Genomic DNA, 17,883 nt, shown 5'->3' with positions numbered 1-17,883 from the left:
AGAAGTCTTCAGCTTCTTGTTAAAAAAAAAGAACTAGGTGAAGGTTGCCAGTATGTATTGTCAGCATAGATTAAATCAAGTAGCTTGAATAAGTTCTGTCATTGATGTAAACCCTTAGGCTCCTTGTTAAATTCTTAACTGCAGTGTAATGTCATCAGACAAGAACATCTCTTGTATGAAGGATGCTAAGGCAAATAGTTTTATTTTCTAGGCAGGCTCTGCTCACCGTGTGATGCTTTCCCTGAAATTACTCTTCAGCTCGTATAAATCAGCAGTGCCGCTGTCCTCGTCTTCCAGCATGGGTGTTCACTGAGTGGAGGAGCCATTGCTCAGGCTGACCTGGCCCTGCTCGGCTTTGGGCAACAGAAGTGCATGCTGTCAGCTGCATATCTCTCCAAGCTGCCAGCAAGTCCCTCTTTCCCATGGAAGGCCACTTTTCACTGGCGTGACCCACAGGGCTGTACAAATCTAAAGGAAACCTTGTGGTCTTGCAGTGGGAAAGTCTTTTGTGCTTAATTTTACTCCTTTATACCAAAGGAACTCACTGGAGCGAGTCATTCTAGAACCATCTCCTGCCCTCCAGGAGCTTTGGCTGTGACGTTTGGAGGTGAGTTCCTTGAGGGAGGAGGCAGATCACTGTGTGAGGTGCTGTAGGACTTGCTGGGGTGTGCAGGAGGAAGTGGAGCTCTGCTGGGGGAGAGCAGGAGAGGTAGCGTGGGAGATGCTCAGGATTGGTACTTACTAAGCACTCAGATGTTTGGCAGATGAACGAGTGAACAAGGAGCGATCTTGGGAGGAGAGATTACCCACGGGGACATAGTTATCAGCCAGGAGTATTTAGTGAGAGGGGACACTGTCTGTATTCCCCAGTACTGAGGAGGGCTGGGGATCTGATTCCCACCGTGAGCGCGCTGGAGGAGAAAGGACTATGGCCTCTGTGGAGTGTGAGGGCTGTGAGGCCAAGCTTCTGTTTGCTGTTTAGTGTTTCTGCCAAAAGCTGCTGGCCTCACTACCTGGGTTGTCAGCAGCTCTTATGCAGGGAGGTGCCGCTCACGCAGCACCCACCTGGGGTGTGAGGGAGAGTAAGATGGGTGGTGACCCGGTCACAGGCGGCCATGTGCTCCCGCCGCCTCCTGGGCGCCTGGCTGAAGGATGCGTGTGTGCATGTGTGCTCACGCCCAGAGACGGGAGCTCCAGGGCAGGGTCTTCAGGGCGATGGCTCACAGGTGGGGCATGCACTGTGCTCAGGAGCAGGTCCCTCAGGTCTAAAACAACTTTGTTTAGACACATCCTTCCTCCCTACGTTATTATGTGTTCTGTCTTTGAGTTAGATCTGAGAATTGGAATTTCTCGGTTTCCATTTCATCCATTTTTCCGTTTGTCATCTTGAACACTAAAAGATTGATAATGCAGTTGATCTTTGATGTTGCTGAAGTTTGGAATTTGTGCTTTAAAACTCTCAAACAACAAAGGGTGCCCTTGCAGGGTGGGGAGCCTCACTTCCTTCACCCGCCTATGAGATGAGTACAAATTTCAGGAACTGGGGGTGGGGCTGGTGAGTGTTAGGGGTGAGAACTGAAAACTAGGAGCTGGGACAGAGTGAGGCCTGAGGCAGCAACAGGGCTAGTTTGGGTCAGAGCTGAGCCAGAGCACACAGGTCAGGTTCAAGGTGGCTGGAAACTGAGGCTGTTGATAAACACGCAGCAAGGGGCCTCAGTGTCTCACCCTCCCGGGGCCCTGCAAGGTAAACTGCATCAACCCGTTTTGAGAGTGGGGAGCCCACTGAGGTCAGGGCTCGTCCAGGCAGTGGTTCAGGGGGTGTTAAGGTGAGGGGCTCCTAGACTTTGTTTGTGTTCCAGTGCCGGGCAAGTTGGGAGCCTGGGTGGGGATGAGCTGGAAGGTAGGTGGGAGAGCTAGAATGGAGTCCTGCAGAAATGAGGGCTGCCAGAGCACCGTCTGACAGCAGAGCCCAGAGTCCATGGTTCTCCAAGGATACCCCTTACTCCTTGGTGTTTTCAAGCACACATCACAGGTTTCACCGCCCTAAGATCAGTTGTGACTCCTGTTTGGAAAGGGGGTTTCAGAGTAGGGTTTGGGATAGCGTGTAAGCAAGGTGCCTGAGACAGGAGGCCCTGATGTGTGTACAGGATGTGGCGCTGCTGCGCATCTGCAGGGGGCGTAGTGACACTGAAAAGCCCAGTCCCCGGGCCCTCCCGGCCTGCCTGGACACGGGGGACTCAGAGGTAAACTAACTCGGACCCTGAATCTGACTGAGAGCCTGTAAGTGCAGTGAAGGAACTGCGACACGCTCCTGCTGGTTTGTGCCTGGCAGAAGGGTTAGCTGCTCATCTGCCATCCACAAAGTTAATATCTGATCCTGTGCCGAGTCAGTTCTTTCAGCTTTTGTGTGGAGAGCTCAAGGGACTCACTGGATTAAGAACTGATAAATAAAGGATATAAGTTACTCCACTGCCTGCTCCTCTAGCTGGGCGCTCGGCAACCTCTCAGTCCCCTCCTGTCTACATGGGATGGAATCTCTGCTTCCAGCACCGTTCAGGCATTGAGAAGATAATACCAGTGCCCTCTGTGTGCCTGGCATGGAGGATGGAGAAGAATAAAAGCACAGTCCTTGTCCTCAAAACCGCTGTGTTATCACATTTTGCGTGTGACAGCAGACGTGGAAACGAGTGACATGGGAGGGATGAGCTTCAGGGGCGGCGGGTATTCACGGCGGGGGAAGCACTGCATGTAGCTCACACTTTGTGGGCCTTGTCACCCTGCCTCAAGCCTTTAGAAGGCAGCCTTGCCCTAGAGTTCCCTTCAGCTCTTACCTCAAATATCACTTCCTCCAGGCAACCTGACCAGCTGGAAAGCTCCTTCCAGAACTTGTCACTGTTTGTTGTTATTCGATCACAAGTCCCATGAGGGTAGGGACCATGACAGTTTGTTCACCACTACACCCCTAGTCCCTCACACAGCCGTCAGCACACAGTAGGTGTTCATCCTATATTTGTGAGTGGTAAGAGGGTGTTGCCAGACCCTCAAAAACTGAGTTATGAGTGCGTTGGTGGGTAGCCAGCCTGCTGGTGGCATTGGCAGACTGTTCAATTAGAAATTCTGGAATTGTGAAGGTCCTTTGGAGGTCACCTAATCCTGCCCCCCCCCTCTTCATTTTGTCTCTGAATGGACAAGATGAAGAAATGGCCAAGTCTTTTCAAGTGATGCCTTCCCTGGCTGACAGCATGTCTGACTGGGAAGAAACCCAACCTGTACAATGAACTCCCCCAATTCAGGTGCATTTGTCCTCACAGAATCAGTTCTAACTCCACGGTACAGCTGAAGGGATAGAAATGTAGGCAGGAGACCTGGTCATTTATTTTTGGGCAGGGCCAGCTCTTTGCTGCTCCTCTCCTGAGAGGAGCTGGAGGAAAGGTGGCCATATCAGGGAGGGCCAGGGGCTGATGGATTCAAACGAGATAGCCAAAGCTCATTGCCATCTCAGGGCTGTAATTAAGGAATTCTCAAAGGGCTTTCTTTCATCCTTGCCTTTCAAGCTGAGAAGACCCTGGTGGCTCTGGGCTTACTGTGTCAGCTTTGGATAAAACATTTGCCTCTGACTGTGCACTTGCCTGGAGGGTCACCACCAGTGGTTTTACTTCTGGTCCAGTGAGCTTGGCAGAGCTGACTCACTCTTGAACCTGCCCCTGCGGGGTGTAGAGGGAGCAGTTGTGGTGTGTGGGCCTTTGGGTCGCAGGTTAAAGGGCATGAGCACTCAGAGTCAAATCAACGTCATCTTTGGCAAGCGGTCTCAGTAGTTTACAAGTTTGTGCGTCCTGGCATGCACCTTGCCGGCACACAGAGGAGTCGGGGATTCAGGAGCGGGGTCTGTACACGGCCTTACAGTCTTGAACTCTGCTGTGGCCTTTCCTGGAACCCGCGGGGCTAGTTGGAAGCACACACCTCTCCTAATATCAAACCATTTAAGTCTTGGCTCTATACCCTCTTTGTTCTCACCCTGAGGAAGGTTCTGGAAGGTGAGATCTGCCTCCGTTTGGCAGTATGATTGTGGGTGACTTTGCCTCTTCAAACCTGTTTCCCTTTCTGTAAAATCCCACTGCCTGAGACCATCACAGGACTAAACGGAGTGACACGTAAAGCTGTCAGCACACTGCCTGGCAAAGCCAGACATGCTCTATTATGATGCTGCTGCTGCTGCTGATGATGATGATGAAATCTGTCTGGGGCCTGTTACCAGGAGGCCTGTAGGCCAGCTGGGGTGGGGAGGCTCACATGCCAGACTGAGACCCATGTGGGACAAGCTGCGACTGCGGGGCATGGGGGCGGTGTTTGGAAGGGCCCTCGTGGCCCCCAGGTGGACCAGCCAGCAGGACCCTGTGGTGGGGAATTGGTGTCGCCTGTCTGCTAGTGCAGGCGACCCAGGCGCTCCCTCTTGGTGGCCTGGCAGGGACGGCAGGTGTCAGGGAAGCCTCTGTGGGGAAGACCAACTGAACCTTAGCAGAGAGCTGCAATTGGGGCAGGTAGGACGGGACTTGGTCAACACCACCTTCTTCTCTAGTTCTTTCTTTGCCTTTGGCACCTAATCCTCTCCCTATTTCTAAAGCTAAGGCTTCCGTGAGCATGTGTTCCTGTAAACTTTGTATCCTTGCTTTATGTGCAGCTCTTTTTAATTCACATCAAGGCATCACGTGCCCTGTCATTCTGTTTCTTTTTCTCCTCTCCACATACTTTGTGAGTCTGTTCCCATTGCAGTGCCTACATGGTCCTGCACTTCCTTCTTGCAGCCACACTGGGGTGCCCCCCACATTCACCCCCACATTCCCCAGAGAGAAGTCTCCGACATGCCCTGTGTCCCACGCCAACATTTCTGTGGGGATAAAAAGCAGCACCATGGCTGGGTCCCCTCGGGCCTGTGTATGCTTAATGACTTCATTACTCCCGGGTGTTGCAGGCCTGCCCCAGGCTGTTTTTCCACCAGTATATTCAGTAAGGGGTCCTATGTGCCCAGCTTCACCCACACTTGGTGTTTCCCATTTCCTGGGGTGCGCCAGTCTGCGGCGGTGAAGAGCTGCCCCGCTGCTCTCGTGGGCATTCCTTCAGGTCCCACCAGTGTGAGCACCTCGCTCAGCCCTCAGCCCCTGGGACTTTTGCTTCTCTCTGAAGTTACCGCTTCATACCTTTGCCTGTCTTCCCAGGGGCCCTCTCTTTCATGTTGGTGTACAGGACTTTCTGAGATATTCCAGAGCTTAGTCCCTTGTCAGTTTAGACATAGCAGATTAAGAGACAATATTTGCAGTCTGTTAACTTTGTGTTGTTGGTTTCTGAACAGAAATCCTTAATTTTTAATGTAAAAAATTTTTTTAAAAATTGAAGAGAACTTCATGCTACGAGCATTGAGGGCCTAAACAGAAGAGCAGAGATGCTCTGACCTGTCACCCTATGTTGTAAAATAATACCTTCCCAATGGTGACATTCCTTGGTTTGCATCTTTTTATTATTTTCCTAATAATGCTAAAGCTAGTATTAATTGTTAAAAATAATATTTATACACATGCACAAATGTGTGTATATGTATCTTATGGCTTTTACGTTTGAAATTTTGTTTAAGGGGTCCTGCCCTGCCCTAAGTCACAAAGATATTTGCTCACATTTTCTTCTAGTCGCTTTATGGTTTTACCTTTCACTTTTTTTTTTTTTTAACCTTTCACATTTTTACTGAGTGCCTGTCAAGACCCACCCAGTGAGTGAAAGGCAGTTGAGAAAGCTGTGGATAAGAAAGACAAAGGTTAATACTGTCTTAGGGCACAGTCGGAAGGTGTGTAGGGTTGATGTCCTTTGTGCTGCGGGCTCCAGTCTGCACAGCCTGGGACGGCAGGGAGTGAGGCCGTCCGGGAGCTTGGGCAGGCGGGCTGGCTAGGGGTGGGCAGGCCAGTCTGGGGCATGGGCCTAGGAGCACCCTCTGCCTGAGGGCTGTCGCTCCCTCACTCTGTTGTGCATTGAGTCAGCAGTGAGACAGCCAGAACCTCACCAGGGTCCCTGGGGACATCCAGAGTCCATTGGGATTCTTTGCAGTGTTGAGATGAGCCACACGCAGGAAGAGATTCATGCCTCAGGGCTGAGGCACCATGAGCTTTGAAAGGGCATTCCTGCCCAGTTCCATTCTCACTTGAAACCCACTGGTTTCACCCTGGAACTTTGGTTGTAATCAGGTGATTTGTCTGTGAGATAAGCCTGATGGTCACCGACCAAAGAGGAGGGTAAAGGAATGAAATGGAAGGTGTGTAGGAGGTGACTGAGATGTGGCGCTCTATAGGTCCCGCCGACCTGCCTGCCCGCGGTAACTGAGCTGGCCCTGGGGCCGACAGGAGGGAGGCTCAGCGGAGCTGCACGTCTGCATTCACATTTCCTCTCATCCACCTGGGATCCCAGGGGTCCCACTGACCTACTGCCAAGTCCTCCAGCTTTCCTGTTGCCTTTGGCCACCGTGTTCCACAGAAAGGAGTTGGCCAAGGCAAGTAGGCTGTAAAGTCAGAGAAGCAGCCATTCTCCAGTGTCCTTGTGAAAGGCAGCTCCAGACTGTTTACACGCAGAGGATGAACGAGGAACTGGTGCAACCTGTTTGAACAGTCCTTCCCACCACCCTGTAATTATAAACCTGCTGGTTTTTAGGCAGAGCCCACTGTCTCTGCTCTGATTCCCAATTACGTAGATGTTTCTGCCAAGGGATCACTGCAGCTCTAGCCCCAGACTCATCGTAGCTGGCTGTAAAAACCAAGACTTGTCGGACGCTGGATTCTTGGGGCCTGGGGCAGAGGGGCGCCAGAGGAATGAGGAGAGCCAAGCATACAGATGGCCAGGAGGATGGCGGGCAGCTGGGGCCTCTGGGCTCAGGCGGAGGGCACTGTGGGTAGAAAGGGGCAAGGGGCTGAGGAACTCAGATTCCTGGGAGGACAGTAGGACCAGATGGGCTTCTGGTGAGCCCAAGGCAGAGCTTGGTGGTTGGGTGGAGGGAGGCAGAGAGAGGCTTCTGGAAGAGACTGGAAAGGAGATGGTTCTGCTCTTTCCACCTGACAGGCCCAGCCTGTAGGAACCACCCCCAAGGTGCCTGGAGCTGGGATCCTGCTACTTCTGTCCCCGCCGCCGTCTGCCCCCTGGAGGGCGAGCGGATCCTTCTTCCTGCTTTCCTGCTCTTGTCCTCACTGCTGTCAGGAGCTGCTCACACCTTCTCTTTAGGACGAATGCCCAACCCTCTAGACTTTTCACTGTCTGACCCCACCTCCCACTCCACCCTCTGCACCCAGCCCCCAGCTAATTCTCTAGTCGTCCCTCTGCGTTCTGTGTTTCATATTCTCTTTCTAACGGACTTCTCATAGAGCCTCCACACTGTCACACCTTCGTTTTGCTAACACCGTCTCTGCCTGGAATCATTTCCCTCACCTCACCTTTAATCTGTCCAGCTTCCTGCTTGTCCTTGAAAACTGATTTTGGATGTTGCCTCCATCCCTCACTCCTCCCTCAGCCAGGTGGTTCCCTGAGGGGAGGGAGGGGTGTCCCCCCTGCACCCGGGCACTTGCATGTTGAGCATGTCTTTAGCATCTTGATATCTGAGGAAGGGAGCCTGAATTTAAAGGAAGTTAGGAACATAGATGGCTTCAGACATAGTTTTTTTAAATGGGCATTTTATGAACAAATCAATTGAACATAAAGATTGGAAGAAAGCTTGTTTATTTTAAATTCCTACACAAGGTTATCTGCCATTTAGTCATCTCAAATCAAGCTAGTATTTTGAAAAGCAAGAGAGAAGCTTTTTAATTACAGAACTGATAAAGCAGAAATAGCTAACTGTATGTCCTGACTTTAATGTACGATCAATTTATCATATATTTGAAATTAATTTTTCTTGCATTTTGAAAACCAGTCACTATCCCTCAGTTTTAAAAAAGAAGGCACATGAATGGCAAATAGGAACAAGAAAAGTTGCTCTGTATCATTAGATATTAGGAAAATGCAAAATAAAATCACAATGAGATATTGCTATATACTAAATAGAATGGCTAAAATAATTGAAAAAAAAAACCTGACAATACCAAGTGCTAGTGAGAATGCAAACCAGTTTTAAAACTCATACATTTCTGATGAGAATGCAAAATGGTACAGCCATTTTTTTCTTATGAAGTTAGACATACACTTACCATATAGCAATTCCACTCCTAGGTATTTATCCAAGAGAAATGAGAACGTATGTTCACACAAAGACCGATAGGTGATGTTTATAGCTTCTTTATTTATAATTGCCCCAAACCAAAAATAACCCAAATGTCCCAGGATGAAAGGGTAAACAAATGATGGTATATCCATACAATAGAATCCTACTTAGCAATGAAATGGAATGAACTTCTGATAAAGGCAACAACATGGACCAGTCTTGAAAGCATTATGGTAAGTGCCAGAGCCAGTCACAAAAGCCAGGCTGTGTGATTCCACTTATCCTGGACATCTTGGAAAAGGGGCAAAAATCAGATTAGTGGTTGCCAGGGGCCGTGTGGGGAGCAGATTGACTGCAAGAAGACACAAGGGAACCCTATGGGGAGGTGGACATATTCTGTACCTTGATATGGTGATGGTTATACACAGTATACATTTGTCTGAATTCATCTAAGTGTATACCTGGAAAGGGTGATTTTTATTTTATATAGATTATATCTCAATTTAGAAAAACGGCCGTCAGTGGCTCTGCTCTTAGGATGACCGCCGGCGCCTTATTCAGGGAGTGGGAAAGCCACATGCTCCTCCACTGGGTGGTTTATGGAGATGGAAGGAGTGACACCTGATGAATGTCACTGTGTGTGGACTAAAGTGATGATCTGTCACAGCCCATATATAGCTTTTCTTTGAGCAAATGACAGCAGGGTAGATGTTGCTGGAGCATCTCTGTGCCTGTTGTCATGAGCACTCCCTTTCCCCCTTGGCCCCAGCAGTGCCAGCATTTAAACCTAAAACACGTGCTTCCAGAAACATCCTTCGTATTCTTTGCTGCTTTTTAAGAGTTCTCATTTAAATGTGAATGAGAACTGCAGTATGTGCTGATGCTTTGTACCAACATGTACCTTGTTAAGAAATATCCTTTCCTTTTCCTGAAATCTTTTTCAAGGGTTTTGAAATTCAGAGAGCTAGGCGGGTTTCTGGGGAGCCAGTGTATTCTGATATTGATTACCAGTCTGAATACGCTGGTAACAGTGAGATGAAAACCAGACCTACACCGTGGTTTCACGTCGACCGTCAGGTCTGAGCCGGGCTGTGCTTCTCTTAGCTCTTCTTCCGCCGGCTCAGCAATGCTGTCGTGTCGTGCTGGGTGCGTTTTTCATTCTGCTTTAACTTCAAAATGACGGCAAGGCCCTAGTTTAAAGGAAGTGAGCACGTGATGTCACTTCTAACTGGTTGTGAAATGCTTGCTTTCTCCTTTCTTAAAAAGGGGCCACTGGAGGATGGGGTTGAAAGCTCAGTTCAGCTGCTGTGTTTTGGTGAGCTGTTGACCTGCTCTCCTCGCTGGGGAAACAGCCAGGCCAACCTGGGCAGGAGGGGTTTGTGGAGGGGAACCGTGACTGATCATGGGGCCGGAGAGCTGTTTATGCACTTCAGCAAGCCTGCTGGAAGTCATACGGACCTCGGAGAAGGCCACCCACACTACCTGACCTCCCAGAGTCCTCGCTGTTCCCACGGGGGTGGGGTCATCTCAGCCTGTCTAGAGCTCTGGCCTCTGGACAGCTCTTCCTGGAGGAACTAGAGTCCCTTTCTCTCCCAATGCTCCTCTCCGTGTGTTCTGTCCCTTTGCACTGTCTCCCTGCCAGCCCACTGTAGCCTCTTCTCCCCCTGCCTACCTCAGCTCAGGAGGGAAGGAACCCCCCCCCCCCCTTGGTAGTCTGAACTCCCTGAACTGTTCATAGGTCAGAATTAGCCAGGCTGCACCGCAGAGCGAGAACGGCACCGTTTTCTGTAGAGGGGGACAGTAGTCCTCCGTTCTCTAGGAGCTTCCAGATTGACTCTAAACAGAAAATGTGAGAGTGATCAGCCAGGTAGAGACCTACAGAAATGGTAACGCCGACAGAAGGGTGACTACAGTTTTTGAAGATAGAAGGAGGAAAGAGTTGAAAATACAATAGATCGTTTTTTCTGTCGTATTTCCTCTGGCTGTTCCACTTTCAGCTATGTGGTGTCCTTTCTAATTAGCAGCTCAAAGAATGAAACATTGTATGCTGATTTTCACTCGAAGTTAGCCACTAATATTTTTTCAATTACCCTTTTATTATTGATAATTTAGATAAGCTAGTCTCTCCTTTCGTATGTGAGAAAAAATAGTCAAATCTCACCTTGGCCCTTGTCAAAGCAAATAAGAATCTGAGTTTTCCATCATGACTCCTACCTGGAACCATTTGAAAAATTGCTTTCAACTGCATCCCAGCCTCTATGACTGTGACTGTGGGATCTCAGCAAAAATTGTAACTTCCTTAAGCCTTGGTTTCCTCATCTTAAAATGGGGACAATTATTCCTGCTCATTAGGGCAGTGGCAATATGTAGAGGTGTAAAAAACACACTGTGGTGCCTGGCACATGGCAAGTGCTCAGTACGTGGGAAACAGCATTTATTACTATAATTGGGAAGTAACAATAATCCAGGATGTGACGACGTCAAAGCAGTGGGCACCTGAGAACCTGCTTATTCCAGTGATGATCAAAAGGCCTTTAGCCAAGTCTATAATTATTTATTAGAAGATTGTTTTATTTAATCTGAGTTACTAAAAAAATTATTTTTGTTTTTGTTGTTTTCCGTCTCTCTAGTTATACATTACCTACTCTGGGAAGCTGTCCCTGGCCCCTCAGTCTGCGTGAGAGGCCCTTCTGGGCGCCCTCAGCCCCTCGCTTCCTCTGTCAGAGCCCTTCCTCACAGGCCTTTCCCCTCCGTGACCCACGGGGCAGAGCATGGATGCTGGCCACGTGGAATTGAGAAGCTCCGAATCACTGTGTTGTACGTTCCTGCCAGTAATCAAAGTGGGAGCTTGTCAGTAACAACGCAGGGTGCCTTTCAAATGGGAGGGGCGTGAGCCCCGGGAGCGGGGTTGGTGTGGGGGCCTCACAGCGTGGCTCTGTTTCTAGGTCGGGAACTACAAGCGGACAGTGAAGCGGATTGATGATGGCCACCGCCTGTGCAGCGACCTCATGAACTGCCTGCACGAACGGGCGCGTATCGAGAAGGCGTACGCGCAGCAGCTCACCGAGTGGGCCCGGCGCTGGAAGCAGCTTGTGGACAAGGGTAGGGAGGCCACCGCGCGACGCATCTCGGCCCTAGGCGCTTAGGTCCAATCATCGACCCTCTCTGGGCTGGCTTCCTCTCTCGGAAGACTGAGGTGGGAGTTTATCTCGCACTTCTGGGGGGCTGTAATTTGTGACCCAGCAGCACAGACAGTGGGCGGGAGCCTCCTCCCCCTTCCTGGGGACGCAGGACTCCCATCTGGGAACAGTGAGTTAACTGAGAACAGAGCCTTCAGGGCCCAGACTTGAGAAGGCTCCTATCCAGTCAGAGGCCTTGCTGCTCAGTGCAGTGGTTTCTGACACTGTTTATCTGTAAGCTTGGCCATGTAACAAGTCAGATAAGACATGTAACAAGTCAGATATAACAAGTGACATCGGCAGGCTTTCTAATTTTGAATTTTATCAGGAATTACTGCAGGTGTTGTATGATGCAGGTGTTGCCTCCCCTTCCTCCCCAGCAAAACACTCAGAAGATTCAAGAGCTCAGTGACAGTGCTGCTGTGGATGCAGACTGTGCTCAGAATGCACTTCCCAGCAGCAGAGGGGACCTTGATTGATTACGGGATTTCCTGGGACAGAAGCGGATTGATGGGGGTTTCTCAGGGTGTGTTTGGGGACCGGCTTTTCTACCATGACTGGTTGTCCTCAGAGGAGACGACCGGGGAAGCCAGGCCAGGACAAGGGGTCGTGCAGGGTAGGGCCCCCAGGCAGCTTCAGTTGGGTCTGGACCAGCTGCTGGTCTTTTCCCTGATGCTGAAACAGGTTTTCTGTGGGGCTCAGCACAGAGCCGTGGTACAGAGCAGGTGCCAGGGAGTGGGGTGGCCTTGCATGGGCAAGGAGTGGCTGGTAAGGGCCCAGCTCCTTCAGTAAACGGTAGCTGGCGTTATCTGTTTCCACCTGCCTGAATCCCCTCTTAGGATCCAGCTGTCAGTGCTGTCCATTCTGTTTATTCAGAACATGAGGTTCATAAAGCACTTTGGCCCCCTCACTTTGTGGATTCTGCCACAAGACCTAGGCAGTACAGGGAGCTGCTCATTTTGTAGACATGAGGGGTTAGAGGTTCAGAGGGGCTAACCTTCCATGTTTATTCCACCCCCACCCCATGCCTCTCTGTCATTGTCCCTTGAGGGCAGCCCTGGGTCTTCCCGTTTCCTTCCTCAGCTTCTGTGTAGCCTGTCTCTCCTTTGTCACCTCATGCCGAGCCATGTCACACCCTCAGCAAAATGACAGGCCAGATTATGGGCTTTCTTCCTGAGAACAGTGAGTGAGGTGACTCAGGCACCCCCTCACCACTCTCTAGAGAGTCCCATCTGGGCCAGAGCAGATTCCTGTCCCTTCCTCTCCTTCCTCCCCAGGACAGGGCTTCCATTTGCTGAGGAGACAGTCTTTCATTCAACAAGCAGTTCTGGGGTCCTGCTGTGAGCCGGGCTCTGCGTGTACTTGTGACCCAGAGGAGGAGGGCCAGGGGCCAGCAGGAGCCCGAGAGGGTGGGCTCAGAGCAGCCTGGCAGAGGTCAGCTCACTTCTTCTAGAAGACCCCGTCTTCTCTAGCCAGCCTTAAGCAAATCAAAACTTCCAGGATGAAGAAATTTGAGTTTTTAAAGAGCTCAGTAATTTTACAAAAAGGAAATGTGGGCAATCCCTCAAATTCTCTAACAAAAGAACGGCAGAGCAGATCCAGCTTTGGTTCCTTATTCTTTTCTTCATCCCAGGAACTAAAAAAGGAACAGCACCAAGAGAAAACAACCAAAGGAAACAGCCAGGCAGCCAGACTGCCAGCCTAAACCCCATCCTAACAGCTCAGGGAGGTTAGCAGAGGAGGTCCCCCACTCCCCCAGGCCCGTCCGGTCCGCAGTGCCTTGTAACCCACCGGCTTCTCTCCTGTGCCAGGGCCTCAGTACGGGACGGTGGAGAAGGCCTGGGTGGCCGTCATGTCCGAGGCGGAGAAGGTGAGCGAGCTGCACCTGGAGGTGAAGGCCTTGCTGATGAATGAGGACTTCGAGAAGATCAAGAACTGGCAGAAGGAGGCCTTTCACAAGCAGATGATGGGAGGCTTCAAGGAGACCAAGGAGGCCGAAGATGGCTTTCGGAAGGCACAGAAACCCTGGGCCAAGAAGCTGAAGGAGGTGCAGCCCTCCCGCAGGCCCCTCCCTGCCCCCGCAGCCTGCTTCTCGAGGCAGCCTGACCCCCGCCCGCCCGCCCGCCCGCCACGGCTCCTCCCTCACCCCCGGGAATTCTTGCCTCTGCTTTAGGCACAGGATGCCGCAGCTGCTGGAGAAAGGGCCACCCCTCAGGCCCGAAGCCTGTGGTGGCCAATGTTACCCAGGTTCAAGACGCTCAGTGCTTTATATGCCTTCTTTACATGATCTTCATCAACCCATTTTACAGTCCTGGAAACAGGATTAGAACCACACACAGGGCTTAGAGCTCAAAACCCAAGCTCTCTCTTTTTTTTGATAACTCCATGTCACGAACCTTCTGGTCTATTAAGAATATTAAATCTACAGTTGCCAAAGGTTATCTGAGATTAAACGATTATAGAAATTATATTAAACTATTATAGAAATCTATATTATAGATTATGCTTCTTAAATTTGAGCAGCTTGTTAAAACCCAGATTCCCAGCCCCACCTCTAGAAATCCTGATTCAGTAGGTCAGCAATGGGGCCCATGAATGCTCAGTCTTATTATCTCGCAAGTAATGCTTCTCCCACTGGTCTAAGGACTACATTTTGAGTAGCACAGTTTTAGAAGAACTGTTGGTAGCACTGGGGACTGGTCATTAATGTCCTAGATTGGAAACCCAAGCTTTTAACCACTAACAATGATTCCCCCAACCCTCGGGAACTGTCTATTAGAAGTCCCTTCGGACTAGTAAAGGAGGTAATTTTAAATTATTCTTTCTCTTGCATGGATTTTTCTCTCAAATTTGCAGTGATACTGATACTCATTTTTATGAAAGCAGCAACAGAAACAGTTGCGTCTCACCCAGCCTTGGCTAGCCGGAGGCTGTCATACCTACACCCCAGCCCTCAGCACACGCGGGACCCCTGCCAGCAGCCTGTCCCTCCCCCTTCTCAGGGGCAGACATGCTGCTTCCTTCCACCCCCGCCCCCTCCACAGCTTTTCTCAGGAGCTGCACTGCCTTCCTCCTTCTCAGAATCACCCAGGACAGGCCTCCATCTCTGGGTTGTAACAGCAGCCTTCCCTTCTTTTCTCTGTCTTGGCTTTTGCCACATCTCTCTTGTCTTCCCTCTTGTCCCTGGCCCCATTTGTAAGGACACTCTCCCCCTCATGAGGCCTCAGTTACAAACTCATTCTAAACTTTCTTTAGAATGAAAGCTGTGCCTTTGGCTTAAGTATGAAGCTTCTATTAAATTACATATATATCTGCATCTGTATATACGTGTGTGTGTATGGGTATATATATGTAAATAGTAATTAAAAGATACCGACAAGGTGGCCTATAGCCCTGCCTCCCAACACCACCGCCCCTCGTGTTAGGTCTCAGCTGCCTGTCGTTCTCCTCCCTCAGCCACACCTCCCTCACCCCCAGCTCCGTGCCATCTGGGTGGCTTTCTCCAGCCAGTCTACGTACGACCACCCCAGTGCACCTGCCTCTCTTCCCTGCTTTATTCTCCTCCTGGGCATGTAATCACCTCCTAACTTACTCTGTGGTTTGTTTCTTGTGGTTGCCTCCCGCAGCTACACTGTAAGCTCTGGAAGGCCAGGCTGTCTGCACTGTACCCCTGGTGCCTAGAACAGTGCCTGACCACGAAGCAGGCACTCCGTCAGTATTTGTTGAATGAACTCCTGTTTTAACTAGTTGTGATTATACTGAACGTACAGCTTTGTACCTGCTCTTTCCTCCCCTCTTGGCCGCACAAGCACTCCCCTAGTCTGTAACCCCTGGTGAGGATTTTCATGTTCAGGAACTTGTTCTCCCTGTAGGTAGAAGCAGCAAAGAAAGCGTACCACGCGGCGTGCAAAGAGGAGAAGCTGGCAATATCGCGAGAAACCAACAGCAAGGCGGACCCATCCCTCAACCCTGAACAGCTTAAGAAATTGCAAGACAAAGTAGAAAAATCTAAGCAAGACGTTCTCAAGGTAAATTGTGCACTTCTTGTTGCGTGTTGAAAGCACACGCCTCGCCCGTTCACGTACCTGGCACACAGTGAACCTTTGTCGCCGCTTGGTCAGATGGGTGGATAGATGGCTGCATCAGTAAAACACATTCCTGCCCTGACCAGAGCCATCTGTGCCCACCTCAGGACTGGGGCGGAGCCGTGGGCTGGGCAGGCAAGGGGACCGGGTGATTCCCGCACCCAAGGAACAAGGTGGTGGGGCGGCTGGGGTTGCTGCAGGCAGGGAGGCAGGAAGGAATAGCTTGTACAGGACGTGGAGCTGTGAAGATCAACAGCAGGGAGCTGACGACAAGCTGGTATGGAAAGTTATGAGGACCACATTGCCAATGGCCTTGAAAGTTGGGCAAAGTAAGGAGTTTGGGACATTGCTGATAGGGGAGCCACTAGTAGAAGGTTCTAGAGCCTGGGAGGGGAGGGCAGAGGTGTGGAGGACCAAAACGGCTGGTTTAGAAGGGAGTCTCCATGGAGGGGTGGAGGTGGGAGAATATGCTGAAAAGCCTGTGCCCTGTGACCACAGGGAACTTGAGGGCTGGGAAGGGGTGGATTTCTCCAGCAGCCTTGGCAGTGAGGGCCCCCAAAGGGGTGTAGGCAGAGGCTGTGGGAGCTCATGAGTGGTGGGAAAGGGCCTTTCAGTCAAGAAAAGACGGCAAACAGGCAATGTAGCGTCCTGGGTACCCTTCAGTTTCTTCTGCTGTGAAGGGGGAAGGCTTTCTGCCACACTGGATCAGTGAGATCAAATGGGATGATTGTGTAAACTGTCACGGGCTCCACAGATGCAGGCAGTGATTCTGCAGGCAGGTCTGAATCACAGGATTTAAACACTAGACAGCGTCTTGTAATTTTAAAGTTCCCAGAAAGTGAGGGCTGATGGGAGCAAGGATCTGGGCCTGTGTAATTGGCTCCCGGCTTGGCCCCTGGCCCCACCTGCCTCCTTTGCTCTGTTCTAAGCGCTGGGTGGCTGGAGGCTGCCACTGTCAAGGGCCTGCCCCGCTGCAGCGTTTGCAGAAGACAGTCCCAGGCTGGATTTGGAGAAAAAGGAGCTGGGCTTCAGGAACAGGTCAAGACGCCGACCGGGGAAGCAGGCATCCCGGGCTGGTGCATCACGACCTGCCCACATTTTCAGGCCTCAGACAAGCATCACTGAGCCCCAGGGAATTAGGTGGTGGCATCTCTGTTTTGTGACTGGGTAAACGAAGGTCAGAGAGGTTCAGTCCCGTGCTGCCCAGTGGTGTGAAAGCCCGTGCCCTCTCCACTGCTCCTCACGGCTGTCGTCACGTAGCAAGGGAAGGTGGGAGAGGGGAGGTCGTTGCTTAGCGCAAGCGTCACAACCCCTTGGGGAGCAGCTCCCTACCCCCTGCAGCTGCCCCAGGACTGGGGCCGGGCCAGAACACTGTGCAGTGGAAGTTCTCCGCTTTCTGGGAAGGAGAGTGAGGCTCCAGGAAAAGAGAGGCGCCAGGATCTGGCCCCAGGTCTGGTTGGTGCTTAAAGCCTTGTGATCTTGCCTCTGTGGTAGCTGTTGAGCCACTGCTGCTGTGGGCAAGATCCAAGGCTCAAGGGTGACCCAGGACAGCCTGTCCCCAGGGGAGAGAGGACATGTGTGTGTAACGTGAACGGGGGACAGCGAGGCAGTGATCCTCCGAGTGACCGCCCCTTCCCCAGCATCTGCCTGTCTGGGTCTTACTCCAGCTGAGAGGCCTGGCAGATGCCAGGAGCATGACTTACATTTCAGAAGTGTAGGGGCCGGGACTTGAATTGTCAGACCCCAGAGCTCATGCTCTTTATGTTTTGGAATCTGAGGAGGCCTGAGAAGCTTTCCTCAAGGATGACACTGGTGGTGGAGAGGACACCCAAGATAAGCCAGGAGGCCTGCGTGTGTGGGGTGGTGGGGGCTGCTTCCCAAATATTTCCACAGGCCAGGTTGGGTGGGAATGCCCCTCAGGAGCAGAGGTGGGGCGTGAGTCCTCGGGCGAGGAATTTAGGGTGCAAAGGAAGTAGGTCAGGGTGCTCCTTGGATGTGGGGTCACCCAAAGTGTCGGACTTCATATCGTCACCTGAGAATTGTCACCATCTGGATGCTGACGGGCTAGGAGTGTAGAGAGGGACAGTAGCCGGGTGACGAACAGGGTGGTGCGGAGCCGGGCTCGCTTGCTCGCTCTTGCTCAGAGGGAGCCAGGCTGCATCTCGTGTGCCTGGGTTTTCTCGTAGACCAAAGAGAAGTATGAGAAGTCCCTGAAGGAGCTGGGCCAGAGCACCCCCCAGTACATGGAGGGCATGGAGCAGGTGTTCGAGCAGTGCCAGCAGTTTGAGGAGAAGCGCCTGCGCTTCTTCCGGGAGGTTCTGCTGGAGGTTCAGAAGCACCTAGACCTGTCGAACATGGCCAGGTAAGTGCACGTCAGCGGGAAGCGAGTCCTGAT

The 17,883-nt window shown here is 51.3% G+C and overlaps 1 protein-coding gene across 3 annotated transcripts in view; it reads left to right on the top strand.

The window, feature by feature from the left end:
• The window catches only part of PACSIN2 (protein kinase C and casein kinase substrate in neurons 2), a 119,903-nt gene that overhangs the window by 89,256 nt on the left and 12,764 nt on the right, over positions 1–17,883 (top strand). For all 3 annotated transcript variants that reach the window (XM_032492373.1, XM_032492374.1, XM_032492372.1), the window contains 4 exons: positions 11,170–11,326; positions 13,215–13,450; positions 15,276–15,431; positions 17,675–17,850. In XM_032492373.1, the coding sequence (XP_032348264.1) occupies positions 11,233–11,326; positions 13,215–13,450; positions 15,276–15,431; positions 17,675–17,850 (662 nt within the window). In that variant the 5' untranslated portion in view covers positions 11,170–11,232. The remainder of the gene's footprint in view (positions 1–11,169; positions 11,327–13,214; positions 13,451–15,275; positions 15,432–17,674; positions 17,851–17,883) is intronic.

This window comes from Camelus ferus, chromosome 12 (assembly GCF_009834535.1).
Source record: "Camelus ferus isolate YT-003-E chromosome 12, BCGSAC_Cfer_1.0, whole genome shotgun sequence".
In the NCBI taxonomy this organism is placed as follows: domain Eukaryota; kingdom Metazoa; phylum Chordata; class Mammalia; order Artiodactyla; family Camelidae; genus Camelus; species Camelus ferus.
Note: the sequence above shows the minus strand (reverse complement) of the source record. Positions and strands in the feature narration are given on the sequence as shown.